The sequence below is a fragment of the Lacerta agilis genome, chromosome 10, assembly GCF_009819535.1.
Source record: "Lacerta agilis isolate rLacAgi1 chromosome 10, rLacAgi1.pri, whole genome shotgun sequence".
In the NCBI taxonomy this organism is placed as follows: domain Eukaryota; kingdom Metazoa; phylum Chordata; class Lepidosauria; order Squamata; family Lacertidae; genus Lacerta; species Lacerta agilis.
Genome location: NC_046321.1, coordinates 34,608,891 through 34,630,999, shown reverse-complemented (window position 1 = coordinate 34,630,999; position 22,109 = coordinate 34,608,891). Strand labels below are relative to the sequence as shown.

At 42.1% G+C, this 22,109-nt stretch overlaps 1 protein-coding gene and 1 long non-coding RNA gene across 3 annotated transcripts; one reads left to right on the top strand and one right to left on the bottom strand.

Moving 5' to 3' along the window:
• The first annotated feature begins 338 nt into the window (after positions 1-338).
• NUDT4 (nudix hydrolase 4) lies at positions 339-17,308 on the top strand. Of its 2 annotated transcripts, none has more exons than XM_033163129.1 (5): positions 339-968; positions 10,200-10,310; positions 11,623-11,667; positions 13,410-13,497; positions 14,310-17,308. In XM_033163129.1, the coding sequence occupies exons 1-5, from the start codon at positions 870-872 to the stop codon at positions 14,510-14,512; spliced, it is 546 nt and encodes a 181-aa protein (XP_033019020.1). In that variant the 5' UTR covers positions 339-869; the 3' UTR covers positions 14,513-17,308. The 2 variants fall into 2 exon arrangements, with proteins under 2 accessions (XP_033019020.1, XP_033019022.1); XM_033163131.1 differs by having other exon boundaries at positions 340-968; positions 13,413-13,497.
• Positions 17,309-19,606: 2,298 nt separating this feature from the next.
• Positions 19,607-19,798, bottom strand: LOC117053625. Its single transcript, XR_004427423.1, has 2 exons — positions 19,744-19,798; positions 19,607-19,675 (listed from the first exon to the last, which is right to left on the bottom strand). It is a non-coding gene; the product is annotated as an uncharacterized LOC117053625 (long non-coding RNA).
• Positions 19,799-22,109: the final 2,311 nt, after the last annotated feature.

The following is a 22,109-nucleotide window of genomic DNA, read 5'->3' as shown; positions in this document are numbered from 1 at the left end:
ACCACTACAAACATGGCATGTTGTGAGGGGGGAGCTCTCATTGAAAAGAAAGGAAGGCGCTTTTCCTGCTCCCAAACTGCAAATTGCAGGAGCCTCTAGTTTGGCCGCTACTGCCCGAGGGAAGTAAGGCAGCCAGCCGCCCAGGACCACCTAGGCCCTCCTCCTTTCACGTTAGGCTGAGGGGATCGGGGCCGAGGAGGCTGCCTCGCCTTAGGGCACCCCCCTCCCCCCAAGATCAGCCCATGAAGCCTCCTCGCTTCGCCCCGCCTCTCCCTCGCCTACCCCTCCTCCGAGGCGGGCCCTGCGCCTGCGTAGTGAGCGGCGGAGGCCGGGCCGCTGCGGGCGGGTGGAGGAATGCGCGTTACAGTTAAATAGTGGGTACAGCGGCCGCAGGAGCGGCAAGTGGCGGCGCTTCAGGGGGCCGGATGAGGGCGGCTGACTGAGGCGGCGAAGGCGAAGAGATCATAGCGCAGCGCTTCTTCCAGCTCCAGGACAGAGGCGCCGGCGGGAAGGCGGCACCGGGCGGCGGGCCAGCAGTCGGAGCGTCTCCATGGCGCGGCGTGGACTCTTCCTGGGCGGCCGCGGCACCGGCAGCGCCTCCGCTCCTCGCGGCGCTCGGTCCCCCTGAGAGGAAAAGCGCGTCGTCGTCTCCTCCTCCTCCTCCTCCCTCCCTCCCTCGCTCGCTCGCTCGCTCCCTCCCTCCCTTGACGACGGGACTCATTCTCGCCCCGCCGCCGCCGCCCCTCGGAGCGGGCCGGAGAGCGAAGCGGGAGATCGCCGGGGCCTCAGCCGTCGCCGCGACTGGAATAGGCGCATTGCCTGGGACCGGAGGAAGAGGCGGCGGCGGCGGCATTATTATTTCTGCCTCTATGATGAAGTTCAAGCCCAACCAGACGCGGACCTACGACCGGGAGGGCTTCAAGAAGCGGGCGGCGTGCTTGTGCTTCCGCAGCGAGCGGGAGGACGAGGTGAGGGCGGAAGGAGCCCCGCAGGCGGTTTGGGTGGCTGTGCTGGGTGGGGGTCGGGCCGGGCCGCGTCTCCCTCTCCCGGTGGCGGTGCCGCGCCCAGTTTCCGCCTCCCTCGCTGCCCACCCAGCCATCCCTACCTTACCGCTGACTAGGACCCCCTTTGTGTGCGGGGCTTTGTGGATAGAGCAGGCCGGGCTTGTCGCCCTCTCGCGATCCTCGAGGGTTCCTGCCGCTTTCCCCGTCCCTTCTCCGGGGCTGGGCTTGGCGCGGGATGCGTGGTTGGCAGGGGGCTGAGAGACCCACTTTTCTTTCCCCCCCCCCTCCGAGGCAGGCCTAGTCGGAGGGGCCGAGGGGGGGGGGCGAGCCTGCTTCCGTAAGGCAGGAGAGATGGGGCGACCCAAGGTCGGGTTATTTATGTGACTTGGTTGTGGTTGGAACGTGGGGGGAGTGGAGGTGAAACTGCCGCCGGTCTTAAAACGTGGTGCTTTGTGTGTTTGTGTGTGTGTGTGTATATGTGTGTGTGAGAGAGAGAGAGGAGGGGGAAATAAAGCCGTCTGCTTTTTTAGCCCGCCAGTGGCTACTTAACAGAAATAAAAGGGATGCACACTGTGCCTTGAGCATTGCGCATCTTTAATACATTTGACACTAGCCGGACAGATCTGGATGCCTCCGAAAACAGCATGGCTTGAGTTCAATGACCTCTTCTGCCACGGCGGGGAGATCGAGTTGCTTTTGTGACTGTCAGTTTTTACAGACACCCCCCCCCGCCCCCGCACACACACAGAGCATAGCAGACAGGTAGGCGGCACTAGTTCCTATTTATGCAACAACAATCTGCATAACCAGCTCCTATACATGACTTTTTTTTCTCTGTCTCTTTGTGATGCATTCAGAGTAAATAGTTAGGCTAATATCTGAGTAGTTGTCTACTGTTCAGTTGCTACCCAGTTAGCACAGACATAGTGATGTTGTTTTGAAGCATGTTTATAATGGCTCATTAGGAGTGCCCACTTGAATAAATGAGGGGATGGTGCACGCACACCATTTGAATGGCAGTGCCCATCAACTTTGTGGGGGGGGGCAGACCCCTCAAATATTGGGGGACCTTGGCCCCTAGGAGTTGGTTCCTATGTGGGTGATATTTAATACTAGACATGCTCAGAGTAGCCCCACTGAAATCAATGCATTTAAGTTACAATGGGTCTACTCTGATTGTGACTGATATTGGATATCTCCCAGCGTGCTTGGATGGATGGATGTCTCAAACCTGTTTGTAAGGCAAATAGCATATATAAATCAGATATGCAGTTTCACTTTTGTAACAGGCTAAATGTGCATATTTCTGCATACAGTAATAGAATCTAGTAACACTGAATAGGCTTTCAAATGCCACACTACCTCTGGCTTCAAAGTAAAATATATGGATATTGAGATGGATATACATATGCATGAACAGCGATTTCTACTGTAGTTGTGATAGAGGTCTGCACTGAAAAACAAAGCTCACCCCCCCCCAATCTCCTTTTGCTACCTTCTATCCATAGATTTTTTTTAACAGCATTACATTTTGCTGTTTTTCTTGCACTTCAAAGTAAGATAGCAAATGTGACTGCATTAATGTAGCAGATGATAAGTTAAAGGAGGTCAATATTTTTTATATTTGGGGGACATATCATGCCATTACTAAGTCCTCTAGAGCCTCTTTAAATAATTTTTCAAATAACCTGTTGTCACTGCCTGGCTGTGTTGCTTCGTTTCTGTGTTGCTGTCCATAAGGATATGCGAGAGAACTGAAAATAAGAGACTAAGGATAAACTCCTGTATATACATAATTGGGGTTAGTTACCATTTAGCTTGGTGATCTGTTTGAATAAGAATTGGGCTGCAAGTTGGTGTAGCTTTTCAGCTGCTTTTTCTCCAGTTTCTTGAAAGGGAGATTATGGTCTCATTTATAATTTTAAATTGGGCTGTTCACAGAAAATGTAGCAGCAGATTTTTTTAAAAGCCAAGTATTATACTGTGGGCCTTTATTTTAAAGTACAAAATATTGTTGTTCTATCCTTTGATTATATCATTTACCAGAAAAAAATATTAAACGTGCCCAAGAAGTACCAAAAGCCATTTGCCATCTTGAGATGCAGTTGTAGTTGTAGGGAGAAACTGTGAAGCATTCCTGACTTCATAATACAGTCTCTACAGATTTACCTTTGCCAACACTAGTACACAATGGTTCTGTCACACAACCTAGAGGCAGTTCTGCCAAAAGTAGGCTTGGCTGTATCAGCTGTTAGGAAAAAGCTTTCCATATTCTGTGATGCAATTACACAATTCCCTGGTACAGTTGGATCTTGCTTCCGGAAGTACATGCTAGATGGGAAGTACAACTGAGACATAGCATGATTAAAGCTCTTAAAGATGAAGTGGGTGGGGACTATTAATATAGGGCAAAAAACCCAACCAAACAAAATGCATTTCAACCAGAAATATTGTGCCCCTGGTATTTATGAACCAGAAATATTGCCTAGGCACATGGAACTACTTCTAGCTATTATGTCTAAAAAGTTATTTTTGTGTAAACCTCTGTAGAGCAGTCTAAGCTAGTAAGAATAGTTTCTGTAATTGTATTGTTTGAAACTTTACATTACTGTGCTGTGCTGTGCTACTAGCAATGTAATTGAATGAGTCCAAATTTAAAGCAAAAGTGCTACTTTAAGTCTGTTGGCAAACCTGAATTGTTTTGCTAAATATTGCCAGTATATGCTTCCAAGGGGCTTATTGCACAGTATTGGGGCTGTAGAGGGAGCTCCAGCTATACTAAAAAGTGAGATACTCAGCATCTTTTAATTGTTATTTTAGGTTTAAGTAACATATATTCAAAGAATGAGACAGTAACTGTATTGTGGCAACTACTTGTCCCTAATGTTTAGCAGCTCTGGATGAGAGGCTTGAGAGATCCACTACTCAAAATTCCACAAACACATTTGGACTGTCCATTTTAGTGTGTGAACTAGTTGACCACTTGTTTGTATTGGGGTCTCCAGTGGTGGAGATAAAACTTCATTTGTCAGAGTTTCAGCAATAGCACTAGTTAATTTATGTCTCTTAGTATTATCTTGAAACAATCCTGGCATAGTCCTCTTTTTGCATTCTCAATAGGATATTGTGTTTCAGAAAATTCTGCAAAGAATTTCTGTTCAGAACTCTTGCAAGACTCTTGGGTACAGTTTTGGTGTTTGCAAAGCAAGGAGTTTTACTAGTTATCATGAAAGCAGAGATTGCAGGTGCTTCGGTAATATGAAACTAAGTGTTCTGTTAACAAAGCACAAGACTTGCTGTAATCCTGTCTTTTACAAGTGCCTGTTACATGTTCATTTCTGTGTAACAGTTTATGCTTATATACTAGCATGCCATTATACTGTCAGTTGGTAGAGACTGTTTGTGACTTTCAATTAGCCTCTGCAGGGTCTTAATTGCTTCCAGTAATGAAGAGAGAGTTGGCATCTCGGTACATTTGATACAATTCAAATAGCTTTTTTCTTCTTGAAGTGGGGCTGTTCTGGTCTGTAAGTTCTCTTGATAAAAGTTAGTCCTCACAAAGAAGTTGTAATGGCTATAAATCTATTTCTTATATAATAAAAAATGTTTAATATAGAGAAAGGAGTACCGGTACTCACCACTTAACTCACAGCTGAAATGGGACAAAACCATGTGGTAAGCTGGCAGCCCCTGGGGTTCTTCCTTCGTATTTCAAGTTACAAAGTACCGGTAGTTCTCTTTATTGTCCAGAGGGAGAATGGTGCTGAAAAGTTGCCTTTTTCATTCCTGTCTACAAACATATGATAGCCAACATTGGTAAAAGCAATGTAAATGACCTTTCTGCCCTCTCCTTACCTTGGCTGAAAAAAATGGAATATTTTGACAGTGGATGCACGGAACTCGAAATAGTTTCTCAACATTTAGCTTACAAAGGTGAGTCTGTCAGTCACACAGTCCACTTTGGTTGAAGACCAATCAGGTTGACTCTGGCTCAAGTGGATACCTATAAATGACTGAAACGGGTGAAAAAAGGTGTTTTGTGGGGGAGTAACCCTGCAGTCAGTCAGTTGCTTTGGCATCCTTGTTATAGTTCCTGAAGCTTCTCCAGCAATGTTTAGTAGCTGCAGAAAGAACTTCTTGTTGGTCTGTCAGCTTCCCAGCAAAGTTAAGAGGGGCTGCACTGTTCATAAGAGAGGCCTGAACGGCCTTAAGCTACCAATGCTATTAGCTGTCTCTTTTCTAATTTGCTTCTTTAATGTCTTCCTTCACTTTAGGACTTTTTCTTGTTAAAAGTGAGCATGAACAGTGTAGACCTACTAAAGACATTATTTTTGCCCTGGAGTAGTCACACTTTGCTTACTTGTTTTTATGGGAAGTACTGTATACATTGTGCCATCAAATCACTGTTCTTTAGAAAGGGTAGAACAGTAGCTCCAACTTCTTTCTAACAAAGGTGAGCTTTGTGTGTCAAAAGGCTTGCCTGCACATCTTCATAATTCTGCCAGCACCATTTCATTGGTATGTTCTTAATATTTAATTTAGTATAGAATGCCATTTTTCTCACACACCATATTTGTATGTGTACAAATAAATATATGTGCAGTAGAACATGTGATAGTATCTAAATACTGAGCAAGGAAATGACTCTTCCAAGACATTATCAGGCATGGGTGATGCTGCTTAGAATTTGCCTGGCTGGACAAGTTAGCTGCTGAAGAGAGAATGAAGCAAAGAATTGTTTGAGCACTCCAGAACTGTGGAGGAACATATTGTGGGACCTGCTGCTGGGAGTTGCCTCCCATTTTAAAACAATCTTGACAGTTGTGCAAGAAGTAGATTATATATTTTATGTTTTTGCTCCGTTGTGAGTTGTCTTGGGGGTTTTCATAGCCAAATGTGAGATTGAAATGCCTAAATAAACTAAAAAGCACTTTAGCACCCAAACAGAAATGTGCTCCCTCTTAGCTGTGTTATGCTTGCTAGTGTGAATGGAACACACCACTTTTTATGTGCATACATCCTGCTTTCACCCTGAGGTGTGGAAAAGAGTGTTCTTTGATGTAAGCTGCATGCAGAATTGCCATGTTTGAACAGCACTAGGAACTATCAGTTTGGAAGAGCCCAGTGCTGTGGCTGCTGTTTGCTCCCAAGCAATAGCAAACAGGTTTCTTGACACTTTCATTAAGCCTTGAAAGAAATCTGTGGAATTTTGATAAAAGCATTGGGCGCATCTGCCAAGGTTGCACCTGATGCACAAGGTAGAATACATTGGATTGCTGTCTAAGTATGGCGAAAGAATGCAGGTGGGCAGGAATAGCGCTGTGCATGTTCAATGCATTAGTACACATAGCACTATTCCTACTTTATGTCCTCTGGGCATACCTTCTTGGTTGTAAATCTAAGACCAGGGTGAGGAATTAGATCTGGATGGAGGGTCCAGATTTGACCTATCTTCTCTGGGGCATTTGACATGTGGGCAGGGCACTGACCTGTCAACCCTTTGAGTCATATGATGTCAGGTGAATCAAAGTTCAAACAGCAGCTCCAAAGGAAGATTTCTCTTTCACAGCCCTGGCTTGAATTCAGGCTGGGATTGCAAGCAAATACCTTCTAGGTGGGTGGAAATACTGGCTTTTATTGTCAAACACAGGCTTATCCCATAGATTACATAAGAGATAAACGATCTCCATACCTGACATCCGATGACTGACAGGTGAGCAAATGGCCTCTCATGCTTTATTCAGAGGTCTGGTGGGCCCACAAGTCAGAGAGTCTCCAGCACTGTTCTAAGAACCAGTGATGGCACTTCATCAGTTGGAAAATGTCTATAATAGGTCTCAGCACTATAAATAAGTGTCATGATGAATGTGAATAGCCTTTTGTGGAAATTTGATGTGATTGGGCCATACTTTTCTGGAGGGTAATCCTCCCAACTGTATTTTTTAAAATGTATTTTTATTAAAGATTTTCTTGATTAACAAAAGTACCGGTATGTGCAATGTCTCTCTCTCGTATCCTCCCAGCTGTATTGATTTGTAGGAAAGCAAGACTATTGAGAGACTCCCAAATTATCCTGGATCAATCATGTATATTCTTCCTGTATAAGAAAGTAAGGGGGATTATTCAGTTATCATGAATCTTGTAGTATAATTTTTTAAAAAATGAGTATCTGATAGCATGGTATATTTATCTTGTAGAATTTGATCTGTATCTGATGAATCCAACATGTGTTCTGAAACTCTTTGGATTATTGTTGTTGTTCAGTCGTGTCTGACTCTTCGTGACCCCATGGACCAGAGCACGCCAGGCCAGGGGCGTCGCTAGGGGGGTGCGGTGGGGGCGGTACGCCCCCGGGCGACAGGGAAGAGAAGCGGCGGGTGGGGGCGACAAGCGGCGGGTGGGGGCGACAAGCGGCGCCCCTCCCGCCACTCCCCAGGCAACGCCGGTCACCCCGGGAGCAGCAGCGCTGCACGGATGGGGTGCTCCCTCGGCCGTGCGCTGTTGCTCCCGGGGCGACCGGAGCGAGCGGCAGCGCATGGGGGTGACAAGCGGCAACCCCTCCCGCCATTCCCAAGTGCTGCCGCTCCCTCCGTCACCCCAGGAGCAACAGCGCACGGCCGAGGGAGCACCCCGTCCGTGCAGCGCTGCTGCTCCCGGGGTGACCGGCAGCGTGGGGAGTGGCAGGAGGGGCCGGGGCTTGTCAGCCCCACGCGCTGCCGCTGGCTCCGTCCCCCCGGGAGCAGCAGCGCACGGTGTGTGCGGTGCTGCTGCTCCTGGGGCAACGGAGCGAACGGCGGCACGTGGGGGGGACAAGAGGCAGCCCCTCCCACCATTCCCACGCGCTGCCGCTCCCTCCGTCACCCTGGGAGCGGCAGCGCACGGCCCGACGACGGAGTGCGCCTGCACGCACAGGCGCACTCTGTCATCGGATCGCCGCTTCCACAGCCTCTTTTTGAGCCGGAGAGCTTAAAAGCGAGCTCTTCGGCTTAAAAGAGGGCTGCAGAAGCGGCGTCTGCACCCCCGGAAACGCCCTGGGGGCGGAGCGTTATGACGTCACAATGTGATGTCACGACGCCCCGCCCCCGGGGCGTTTCCTTTGCCGCCCCGGGTACCGCGGAGCCTTACTCCGCCACTGCGCCAGGCACCCCTATCCTCCACTGCCTCCCGCAGTTTGGCCAAACTCATGCTTTGGATTACATTCAGTTTATTTAATATAAATACTTCAGTTGTAAACACATGCATTTTCTTCACTAATGCTAGGGTCTGTAATTCAAAACACTGTCATGTTTTGATATGTCATGGCTCTGAATCTTATGTAATGGTACAAAGCCATGTATTTAAGCTCCAGACAGGCCAAACAATGACTCCTTCCTCCCTGCACTAGTAACTGGGATCTCTGTTCAGGCCTGTGATCAATGTAAATGCTGATTGAAACAATTTCACTAAGCCGAGTGTTTTGAAACAGAAGAATAATGGTGTTCATAATTGTTGGTGGTTGCTCACATGACTATGGAAAACACTTAGTTCCTTCTCTGAAAGGAAATTGGTATCCTCAGTTCATAGCTAGAGCACAAAACATTCAAGATGCCCAAAAACACACACAGCTAAAAACAGCTAAATTCTATCTAAAATTTTGAAATACTGTAGTATGTAAGGCAAATGCATTTGAGTCACTGGGTTCTTCCACACTTCCACTTGTCCTGCCGCTTTCCCCCAGGAAAACAGCAATTGGGTTTTCTGCAGATTGCCTTTTCTCCGCTTTAGTGCTAAAGGGTGGGTTTTCTGGATGAAAGCGGCAGGCCAAAGCAGAACCACCCAGACCCATTCCTAGAAAACACGGGGCAAGTGGAAGTGTGAACGAGCTCTTAGCTATTCCATAAAAATTAATTCCAATTTAATATGCTTTCCCTCTTCCTTGTAGTGGCTACATTAGAAAGTGCAGGAGAATGCCTCTCATATTTATTTCTTGGCTTGGGTTGCCAACCAATGTAAACTTCATAAGACTAAAGTATGGAATCTAAACAATAAATTGCTTTGAATTGTAAGAAGCCAAGAAGCCTGTACAGATTTGTATTTGCTTTGTTGAATCACAGTCTAGCTTCCTTGTGTTTAATGTTTTAATATAATAGGAAAAGTAATGGTTCTGCATATAAACCCTTGCATTTTACTATAGAATATGTGGCTGAAACTGCCCTCAACACTAGGATGGAAGCAATCCTTTGTGGGCTGCTAGTGAGGCTGGTCATGACATACTTTTTCTTAAAGTGGTAGACTCGTAATCTGGGGAACCGGGTTCGCGTCTCCGCTCCTCCACATGCAGCTGCTGGGTGACCTTGGGCTAGTCACACTTCTCTGAAGTCTCTCAGGCCCACTCACCTCACAGTGTGTTTGTTGTGGGGGAGGAAGGGAAAGGAGAATGTTAGCCGCTTTTAGACTCCTTCAGGTAGTGATAAAGCGGGATATCAAATCCAAACTCTTCTTCTTCTCTTCTTCTTAAAAAAAAGTAACCCACTGAATTCAGTTGAAAGCACAAGAATGCGCACAAAAGCGCACATGGAAAATATCAGGTTTCTGCAACACACTAGTGCACACACAGATTTTCATGTCCATAATGGGCTTTGGACTTCCACTGTAGACACAGAGGAATTGGGTATCTAATGCAGTCTGTATTGGCCTCGGTAAATTGTCATCTTGGTCTGGGTTTCTCCAAGAACATTATCTTGATGTTCTGAATTGGGTTCTGCTTCCATTGTTACTGTCCTTATACTTATTAAAACATTTGCAGTCGTGTCTGAAATGCTTTGAATAAACAGCTATTTTAATTTCTTGGGTAACTTAATTGGGTCACATTTTATTAAAACTGACTGTCTTGCAGTAAGTTGACTGTGAACCAAATGCGGAAACATCCAGGAAAGCATACTCAAAACTTGACATATTATCTGACTTTTATATGTATATAAAAGTTTAATGCAAGGGAAGGAGTGCAGAATTCTTGAACTTTATAGCCTGTTACCCAAGTTTGGATCTGTTAACATATATTTGATATTGTTGGTTAATTTTTTTTATATTGTTGGCTGCCTTGAGTACCATTTGGTGGACATCTTAAACGTTTTCACAAAATATCAGTCTGGTTTCATGAAGTCTCACTGAGTTTTAATTCACACTGTCATAAGAAAACTCTTTTTTTCTCTGCAGGTTCTTTTAGTAAGTAGCAGCCGGTACCCAGATCAGTGGATTGTTCCAGGTGGAGGAATGGAACCAGAAGAGGAACCTGGTGGTGCTGCTGTCAGAGAAGTCTATGAAGAGGTAAAGAATTTAGAACTCTCAGCTTGAAATGCTGTATGGATATGCATTCTCTGAATTTTAACAGATGACTCATCTAAGCAAACTTAACTGAGAGCCACATAAACAAGGGCTACTACCCTCCCAGGACAGGCATGTGGCAGACCTGTTATAAATGACAATAGCCATTCGCATGGCTGTTCTCCTGTTCATGAGGCTCTGGCTATAAAGATAATAGCTTATTGAAAGAATTGAATTGTTCCTAATTTAAATGAAACACTTTCCAACAGATGCCTATCAGCTGGATCTGCCAAACACTTGAGACCACACAGGACTCTTCTGCTTCATTGCATGGTTAGAGTTGTTTTCTGGGCTACAGTTTCTTCTAATCTTGATAATTCCACACCCATCAGACATTTGTGTGTTGGTGCAGGAGAGGCAGCCCTTAAGTTGTGGAATTCCTTTCCCACAGAGGAGGGACACCTTCATTATATGTGTCCGACACCTTCCTTACATAGTTCCTGTTGTTTGCTGAAGAGGCCCCTCTTCACTTTGGCCTTTGAGTTAGATATTTATAGGACTCACCCTATTCTTGTGTCTGTAATTTCTTTTAAACTGTTCTTAATGCATTTCTAAATTGCTGTGAACCTCCTTGTAATCTTATGGCAGGTAGTGACTCAAATAAATAAACTGAAATTTCCAGGATGTGCTACTTAGGAAGCACTTATCACATAATGAAATATTCTTTGTTTGAATGTACTGATATCTTAGTTTTAAATCTCAGCTAGGAACTAGTTTACAGTATGTGCTGAACACCTCTAAGAGATGTTTGAGGCCCAGTTCGGAAAGAGAGGAGCACTAAATCATCTGCATACATCAAGATGGAGATATTTCTGTTCCTAATTACCAGAGCGGGGGAAGTTTGCACTGGCTAAATATGACCCCAAATCATTAATATAAAAGTTTTAAAAAGTAGGAGCCAGAATGGAACTAGCTGCATTATTTAAGTATGCTAAATTCCTACACACTTTTTGCTTTATTACTCACATGCTTCCTAACTGTAAACTCTGTAAAAGAAAGAAAAGCAAATGCTCTATATTAGAAGCTTCTCAAATTTAGTTGCGTGTCTGAAAAAAAAAATGATAATCAGAAAAATGTGCTCCCTGCTCCTTAGCTTTCAGGAAAACTAAAGAGACTGGCTAGGGCACAGATTTAATAGATCATGAAACCATTGTTGCACATGCTAGTATATTAAACATTGGTTTCGAATATTGTAATGAATCTCTAAGAACAATTACTTGTGGGGAAAATATCTCATTATCTTTATTCCTTGCAGGCTGGAGTAAAGGGAAAACTAGGCAGATTGCTGGGAATATTTGAGGTGAGCTGTTTAAAAATATATATTCTGTGATGTACATGTTGTGAAATGGAGCTTGTATTTCTAATACTGAAGGGGTGGAATCTTGGAAAACAGGTATTTTAATTAAGGACTGATAATTTGAATACCTTTCTACACTTATATAAATAAGTCAGGTTTGGGAATAGAAAAATATTGATATTCATGTACAAAATATTTATAAGTAGGGAAGATATTAAAATGAGCTGATTCAGTAAATTGTGGTGATTGTGGTGGGGACACTATCCAGTACCTGCATAATGGGTGAAAATATAGTAGAATAAGAATTGTCTCTAGGATCCCATTTTTGCTGTTCTGCAAAGTGACTGACCTAATGAAAGTAACAAAGATTTGAAAGGAAATGTGATTAGGATTGGGGTGTTGCATAGTTCTAGTTTTCAAGCAGTGAGCAGAGTATGTTAGTTTAACTCCTGGATAGATGCTGTAATCCACAGTTCCTAATGAAATATATGCAGATAGAAAAGTGGAGCTCTATTTCTAACATCACAGTTCATGATGATGATGATGATTTTGTACCCCCACCTCATCTGACCTCATCTGACTGGGTTGCCCCAGCCACTGTGGGTGGCTTCCAACAGAATATATAAAAACATAACAGAACATCACATATTAAAAACTTCCTGGTACAGGGCTGCCTTCAGATGACTATGAAAGGTCATATAATTATTTATCTCTTTGACATCTGATGGGAGGGTGTTCCGCGGGGTGGTGCTACTGAGAGCGCCCTCTGCCTGGTTCCCTGTAACTTCACTTTTCACAATGAGAGAGCTGCCAGAAGGGCCTCTTCAGAGTCCAGGCTGAACAATGGGGGCATAGATGCTTCTTCACGGATACAGGTCTGAAGCCATTTAGGACTTTAAAGGTTAATACCAGCACTTCGAATTGTGCTCAAAAACGTACTGGGAGCCAATGTAGATGTTTTAGGACTGGTGTTATGTGGTCCCGGCAGCTGCTCCCAGTCACCAGTCTAGCAAGCACATTCTGCATTAATTGTAGTTTCTGAGTCACCTTCAAAGGTAGCCCCACGTAGAGCGTATTGCAGTAATCCAAATAGGAAATAATCAGACCAGACTGGTGAGACAGCGGGCAGGAAGGCAGGGTCTCAGCTGACATACCAGATGCAGTTGGTAGGCAGGTGCTCTGGACACAGAATTGACCTGCGCCTCCGTGGAGTCCAAAATGACCCCCAGGCTGTGTACCTGGTCCTTCAGGGGCACAGTTACCCCATTCAGGACTAGGGAGTCCCCCACCCCGTCCCCCAGAAACAGTACTTCTGTCTTGTCAGGATTCAAGCTCAATCTGTTAACTGCCATCCATCCTCCAACTGCCTCCAGACACTCACATGCCTCAACTGACTCCAATTTAAATGAGAGGTAAAGCTTTGCCAAGAGAACTCATAGCTGCCTCTTAGAAGACTGAGGTGTTTCTGTACTGCTACCAACAGTATACATTTGCTTTTGACTTGTTTTTCCATTGGCTTTTTTAAACTGACAGTTCTAATTTACATTCCCCCCCCCCCATTTAAACTATTGAATTTGTATGTGTACCATTGTATTTTTAAATAATCTTGTTGCAGTGTTTGAATTTTAGGCACCTTGAAGGCTATATTATAGTGGAAAGATAGTATATAAGTGATTCTAAGTAAATAGCTATCTAATGTTGCAAGTGTGAATTAATATGTCTGTTCTCTCTTCTTCATACTGAAGCAGAATCAAGACCGGAAACATAGGACTTATGTTTATGTTCTTACAGTGACTGAAATCCTGGAAGACTGGGAGGATTCTGTTAATATAGGCAAGACATTTTCAACCCTGCATGTGCTAAGTGTGTAATGCAATATCAGAACCATGCTATTTTTAGGACAGCTTTCACACAACTGGTGTTCAAGAAGCACGATGCTGCGAGTTATTAAAGCTAGAGGTGTACTAAAAAGATTCAAAGGATAACTCAGAGCAGCCAGCACCAGATTATTTTATCACTAATTGGCCACTGCTCTAATAGCATTAATAAAATAATTTATGGAAGTAGATAAATTTTGTGTTTGATTCCAGTTTGACACTCCATGACATGCTGTTTTTACGGATACTTTAAACTACTGGTTGAAAGAACTTGGGATAATGAGTAATATTCTGAATGTCACATACTTCTAATGAATCAGAACAGGGTAAGACAGTAGAAAAAGAGCAGGCTATTTGCTTGTTGGCAAGGGAACAGATGGACAAACTAACTTTCATGTTAATTTGCACATAATTAACATAATACATTAATAAAAGTAGACACCAGCCTGTTAGTCTCACAGTGAACCATTCAGCCAACTGTGGTAATTAGAAGCCTTTATTTATAGCTCCAAATGTTCATGATCCTTATTCAGCACCTAACACCATAGACCAACTTTTATGAACAGAGTTGAAGATCTTGGCTGTCTGTAGTTAATACCCTTGTTTTTCACAATTCTGCTTGCTGCTACTAAGTGCCCTTAAATAGTAGGTGGATCTCTGGGGGATTCTTTAGAATGTTTCAGCCACATTTGCCCACTTCATTTTAAAGCTGACAGATTGTAAGGTTCAAAATGTCCACTATTTGAAACATTTCTTTTCATGTTATAGGAAGGAAAAGAGAGTGGTTTAAAGTTGAAGATGCAATCAAGGTCCTTCAGTGTCACAAGCCAGTACATGCAGAGTACTTGGAAAAATTGAAACTGGGATGTTCACCAACCAATGGAAATTCTGTGGTTTCTTCCCATCCTGATAACAACTCTCTATATGTTACTCCTGCACAGACTTCTGGGTTGCCCTCAACTGTAAGATAAAATTCAGCTACTTTTTTGTTCACCATCACAAGGGGAGATGTGTTAGTGGTCATGTGCTATGTGTATAGTCATTTAAATTGAGTGTGTGAACACTTTATGTTCAGACATAGACATTCTTTTTTTTTTTTTAGCAATGTTTAATATTTCAACAAACCAAAGCCATACAGGGAATTCTTAAAAATGCCTTAAATGGTCCTCTTTGTGGCTTTTTAAAACCTGATTAAAAAAAAACCCAACAGGAGTGAATTCGTAGTTTGGCATTTGAGTCTGGCTTAATTTTGTTAAGATTTCCTAAAAATCAAAAAATGCTCTTTTTGGGAAACAGTTTTTAATTTAGTCATCCTTATTTCCCTACTTCAGTACAAAATTTGTTGGACGAGTTAAAAGGCAGCAGAAACCAACAAAGAAGTGCCTTCTATGTCAAGAAGTGTCCTCCCAAATATTTCACTTACAAATCCTAACCAGAGTAGTGCCAGCTTGTCTGCCTCTGCCAATCCTTCACACTGCTCTTGCTTACAATTATTAGCCAAACAGGCAGATTTGAGAAAAATGCTAACATGCCAACCCCTTAACCTGCTTGCTCTCCTCTTGCCAAAGTCAGCCTTGGCTTTCTTTGCTATTCCAGCAGGTGTTGATTCACTACTGGGGACCATCCCAGCTTCTTCCAGCCTGTTTCCAAAACACATGAATTGGATCACTATTGGGAAGATAACTGTCCTGAGCTTTAAGAAAAAAAGCAGACTAAATGGGTTCTGATCCTGTTTTAATGTTTGCAACTAAAATATGGCTATAGAGATTCTCTAAATTATATGAAGTCTAATTTCAGAAATCTCTAAAAGCATTTACTGTACGCTGAACTTTCCCTTGATCCCTCAAGTCATTACTGTGGTTGAGGTAAAGAACTACCTCTATGAAACTGTCTCTTCTCATTCTTTCTATGTAACATAAACCCACTGTAAATAATCCAACTGGTGTATAGTGTAAAGTGGAAAGAAAAGGTAATGTAAATACTGCTGCTCACACCAGTAGGTTACTACCTAGGACTTCTGTGTCTTAATAGCTGTGTAACCAGCAGAAACTTTAATAGCTCAGTCACTGAATCTTCACCTAGCGAGTTCCTGCTCATCACAGAACAGATAAAGGCACAGGAATCCTGTCTGAGAAAAAGGTGGCAATCTTACACACTAACGTCCAACACATTGGGTAAAAATGCTGCTATAAATTAACCCACGTGCTGTTACAATTTTTAAGAAAAATATTGGTGCCATATACTTTCCTTCTAGAAACATGTGGGAATCACACATAGTGCCATAGAAATGCATTCAAGCAAGGAACATCAGTAAGAGGTTTGGTTGTGAGAGTTGCTTCAAGAGCCATAAGTACTATTAACTGGAGATGGACTTGCAACATCTTGCTCAGGTTAGAACCTCCAGGAGTTACTGGCTTTACAGAATTTGAGTGAAGCCGTAGATGTCATCAGTTTTGTGCTTGAAGCGCCTTTCCATATTCTGATTCAGATGGTCAAAAGAACATTCATAGTAGACTGGTGGCAGACCCATCAATGTGAAACTTTGTACACTAATCGGATTAAGGAAATGGCTGGTTAACAAGTATGCATTTTTCCTGATTCCTAAGTCAGCACTTCAACCCCACACTCTTATTCAGTTATCACTAACCACATGATGATGATAATATGAGAAATGTCTCTTGTTCATCACAGTGATGGAAGTAAGAGTCATTTTAAATAGTTTTTGGTTACTAGAACTGCTTTCATCTCAACTTTTGCTTTTGGAAAATAAACTAAGCCAAGCATAGAGAAGCTAGATATTGGTAATGCATGAATACTTTGGTTTCTAACATTTATGTGTTATGTAAAAATGTACAGTTGTCATTGCTAACCAAATCAAAAGTGATGGCTTATAAATACTCCAGGCTGCTGTGCCACATACAGTTTTAAATATATTGGTGTACAGATCTCTTCTGCCTATGCAACTTCAGATTAAGCCCCTTATTCACACTGACTTCTAAAGTCTGTCTTGCAACGTAACACTGGAATGACAAGAGGTCCACTGTATTATTTAGCTGCCATTGTTGCATTTTCACTTATAGACAAGTGAACACAGAAACATTGTCTATTTCTATCATTTGGAAGAATAGACCGGACAGCATGAATGTGTCAAATAACAGCTAAGACCTCTTCTGTCAAGATTAAACCATAGTAAAATAACTCCTGTAAGGGATTCAGGATTGACATTAAAATGTTGAGGGATTAGTATATAGTGAAGCATTCTTGTGGAACTAGGCCAGTGTTCCCCCTAAGTGACCTTTGAACCTGTAGCTGGCTTCAGAAGGCAGGGAAATAAAAGTTGATTTGGACCAGATTCCACAGGGCAGTCCATGTCTTCAGTATCTTAAGACATGGTTTGCAAAATCGGAAGGTCATTACCAGAGAAGTATAGGCAGGTCTTGACTTAGTACAGTGGGAGTTTGTTACAGTGAATAGTCAATTGGGAACATGCCATACAAACATTGCAAGAGTATTTATGTAGGTTATAGAGGCTATTAAAAGTAAAAATACCATCCTGAGTGCTTACTGCAGACTAACCAGGGCTACTGTCAAAATGTTGGAACAAATGCTCAACATGCTTCTGAGAAGTAAAACCTTTGAAGGAAAACTACAAGTTAAGTTGTAAACATTTTGAGCTGTGTGCATGGCTTTCTTTTAAAGATTGATGTAAGAATTTTGACTTTTTATATCTGAAATGATCCTCCAAAATAAAAAAAATTGAAACACAATCTGCAAAGACTGTGGCTTCTTTATGTAGTGATAGAATTCATAGATTTAAGTATTGGGAACAGTAGTCTCCAACTCAACATGTGTTTGAGAGTGGCTCATTCAAATCAAGTGTATTGCAAAGAAAACAATGTTGGAAAACTTGTAAAACATGACAGTGACTTTTACCTCCTTCTATAGCCTGGAAGTTTTTCTGTGCTTGTAGTTGAGGGCAGGGACCACATCTTAGACAACATGCTTTGCATCCCAAGAACCCCATGTCATTCAGTGGGATTTACTTTCAGGTAAATTTATACAGAATTTATACCTATTGCCTGTATGCCCAAACCACTCAAGATAAAACGCTCTTGCTTGCTTCACATGTCCCCGACTGTTGTTTCATTTTGTGGATGTGTCCACAAACTTGAGAATTTTGCTTACAAATATTGCTTTGTTGTTAGGCTTACTTCCTGCTTCTCACACCCATTTCTGGCATCAGCCACATGCTGTAAACTCACAAGTGACCTGCAGTAATGTCATGTGGAAATGCTGCACTTGTTCTGCTTGTACCTGGAGGGGCAGTTGTTTCAGGCCCCCATCTCTTTGCTCCTGGTCTACTTTAACCCTACCCCCTGCATTCGCTGGGCATGAGTCTACCCCTTTCAGAGCAATGAATACTCCACTAGGGGGAGAAGGGCTCGCTCTTAATTGAAAAGGCAAACTTCTACCTGGGGCTTGAGCAATTTAGCAACCTCTCCCTACCCCTACCCCCCCCCCCCCCGGCTCTCCTTGTTCTCTGCTCTGCTTCCTCTGACATGTTAGGATGTACAACAGCATATTGTTTTCTATCCCAAGTGCTTCTGTTCAGTGATCCATCCAGTATGGAAGCAAAACCTTGTATAAGTCTGAACCACACTTTACCTTGTAGCACTATGCATGGCTCAGAGAATGCCTCCCCACTCCCTTCTCCACACTCCTGAAACATTACCTCACTCTGCTAAATCTGCAGTTAATAACAAATATGTTTTAACCACGGCATGGAGGCCCACCCAACATACTCCTCTCAAGGACATTCCCCACATCTCCCAATTAATACATTCAGCATTCCACTGAACTTTTCCCCTCCTGTGTGAAAGGAAACAACAGAGAAAAGCAATTATCTGCAACTGGACAGCAGCATCTTCCCCACCCACCTCAGCAGCAGAAGTGTGCTTGGCCACTTAGGTGAGCCTGTAACTTCCCCTCACTAGGCAATGAGTTGAGTTACTCTACAATTTTAATCTCCTGACAGGTACCGGGAGTCCACTGAGACAATAAGGTGAGTGTATATTTTTCTTTTAATTTATAAACAATTTCTATATACTCATGTCACTCCTAAACTTGACCAGCAACATTGCTGTTAAATGGAATAGTTTCACAATCCAGTCACAATACCAGAACATAGAGCTTCTGAATAGGGTTGCACTAAACCTGAAGGAACATGGGGTGATCTTGGCTCAAGCATTGCCAGTAGAGACTGAGGTGGCCAACTTCAGTTGGTATGTCAGCTGTGACCCTATCTGAACAGTTACCCATGATTTGTTAACCTTCATAATTAAATGACTATTATCCTTGAGCTAGAACACAGCTGTGAAAGATTGCTAAGACTGAGCAGTATGCACATTAACCATTGTGGAAGAGCATTGTGGAAGTAGGGATAATCTGCTGCTCTCCACTTGATTCCAACTTCCATTGGCTGTAGCCTGCATAGTCAACAGGGACTCCCAAGATCTAGTAGGCTCTCCATTCCGGAATCTTAATGCAGCAAACAAAAGAGACCTTCTGTACTCTCAACACATGAGGTGCAGCAGATGGCTATAAGGAAAGAGGTACTTTCCCATCATGCCAACTTTGGAATGCTGTCCCCCAAAAGCCTCAGCTGGCACCAACTCTGGTGGATTTCTGTTACAAAGCAAAGAACTTCTTAGGCTCTCAGGATGTGTTATTTTTCAGCTTAAATTTATGTATTTTTTGAGGTAACTTGAATTTTGCACTTCTAGTTTTCATTTTAGATTTCTGTATTTGTATTTAGGTGCACTTGATTTTAAACTTTGCTGATGGCACAACAGAAGTATCCTAAACAAAATAGGGAAACATTTTTGGGCCACTAAAACTTCAATATGAACCAGTGTGCTTTCTGAAAAGGATAGGACTTCTTGTCACATGGAAAGTTTTTCTCGTGAGGGGAGAGATTATTTGGTAACTTGCATTTTTTTTCATTGTACAAATATGCTTGAAAATTTACTATGCGAATACCAATCTTTAAAATGAGAAGCTCACTGTATAATGAATAATCACTCTTCCTTTTATTCAGTGTCATAACATTACAGTCAAAAGATGTTAAACAGAACCTATCTATGTGGTTTTTTTACTTGTATGGGCCTATGGCCGTAAATAAAATTCTATTCTATTCTATAACCTATCAGGCATTTAAAAAATAACCCTGAACATAGGAGGAATGTACATATATACATGATTAGATCAGATATACATGATTTCTAACCGTATTAGACCTGAAGATTTTACAGTAACCATAATTTTCTGGGCATATGCTTCATTTAAAAGCATAACATTCACATTGTTTTAGGCCATAATTACACTTGATATTCAATATGTTTACTCTTGTAAAACTACCCATGCAAAGCATGGATTTATTTGTCACTGGGGTCTTCCTTCTTTCAAGAACACACACAAGAACTATATTTTTATCAGCTAAAGGAAAAAAGTTATGAACATGGTTTTAATTTAAGCCAAGGCTTCATACATCAGTACACATGCCAGATAACTGGCCTGAATATTTATTAGCACCAAGATTAATATGAAACACCTGTACTGTAATTCAGTAAAGGAACCCCATCTTTCTACCTAGCCCTATCATAAAGCAAACATATGTAAGTAATTCTACTTGGCTTATTAGTACATTGGGACAATTCCAACCAGCTGAGACGTACCTAACAACATGACCTATTTATTGTTGATAGTCTTTTTAGAACTCCTTTACAGATAAAAGTTAATTCAATAAAACACAGATTCAAGTACCTTCAGTGACTCTTTAGCCACATTCCTTGACTTTTTTTTAAGGGATAAAAGTCTAGTTCTTAATGTTTACACTTCATTAGGAGAAAGATTCAGGTGGAAAATGGAAATTCAAAACCAACCCTTGTAGTTACTTTAATTACTGCTCTCAACATTTAGAGCCAGAACACAGAGGGGCTTTTGGATATTTTACTCAACTGCAGTCCTAAAGCAATGCCTAAACTCCCAGGTTTTGGCACAAGAGCTGTTTTTCAATGCACACCTGGAAAAAATATAGCATGCCTAGTTTACAATTGGATATACATCTGCTTTGCACCTATTTTAAACTTAGTAAGTTTTTAATACAAGGTACGGTTCCATAGGCAACTGATTTGAGTATACACACCTCTCTAGTGCACAGCATAGATTCAACAGTTATTTGTACACATTTAAAGACATTTACCACCTATGCAGGGCTAGAAAGGACACAATCCAAAGTTAAGCGCCTCCAATGCCCATTTATTTCAATAGGATAAATATAGCATGTGTTCAAAGCTACAATCCTATGTGCACTCATGCAGGAATAATGTCCATTGAATTCAGTGGGATTTACAGCAAATAAAAATATTTAGGGTTAAGCTGTAACCCATTGAAATTGGTATAACTTGCTAAATTATGCCCTATGTTTGAACATTAAGCAATATTCCAACCATGTAGTTGCCATATGTACTTGACTTCAGCATGCTACTGTGTACCATTTTTTAACAGGTTTTATGATATTTTTTCCATTGGTTTTATTCCAGAATGTGACATACACAAAGCCAGAGCTTATGCTGTCTGGTCTTTTTTAATAATAATAATAATAATAATAATAATAATAATAATAATAATAATAAATCTCACAGTGGCAGCATTTTAAAGCCATTTGCTATGCAGGTATTCAAGTTTCTTTCTAAAAAAAAAACTACAGCTGCAAACATAAGCATTTTTAATATAACCTTTATTAAACTGAGTGGGACTTGTTTTTGAGTAGTCAGAGATTATACCACTATGCATGTGCTTATGTTCATTCTAGTCATTGCCATATGAGAACTTAAACGCTTGTCAAGTGTTAGAGAAGAATAACACAATCAGTTTTCTACGACGGCAGACAGTGGTGTTATTCATTGGTAGTTGACAAGGACTAGCTGGAAGCCTAGAAACCATTTTTGAGATGGTCTCTCTCTCTCTCATGTTAAAGCAGATTATCAGCCTTTTATCATGCTATAATGCAGTCAACTCTGACAATACCATCACTAAAAGCATTTTTGTCTGTTGAAAATGTGATTTTAATAGATATTTTTTTTATCTTACATAAGAGCACAATACATACACCACATTCTATAGAAACCCTAGAAGATGCTAGAATAGGTATGATGGGCAGAAAAGTATGGACCTCAATACTGTTCCCCCCACCCCCCAAACTGCAAGACAGACATTACCCCATGCCAAGCTGGCATTACACTGGCCACATGGAAAGCAGAGATATCAGAAAGGTGGTCAAGGCAAAGAAGTAGGGTAAGAAAAGAAATTTTAAGAAATACAGAAGTTAGAAGTTGGGATCAAAATATGCTCCCATGAGTTATTTACATTTTTGCATGATAGCTTAAGAAATAAGAAGTTTCCGTCTTCAAATGAAGAAATGGGTCAAGAAAGTAGTAGCTTAAAGATTGCATGTACAGCTAGAGCTAAGAAGCCTAGTTGTAAATACCTTAGCAACCAATTTACCTG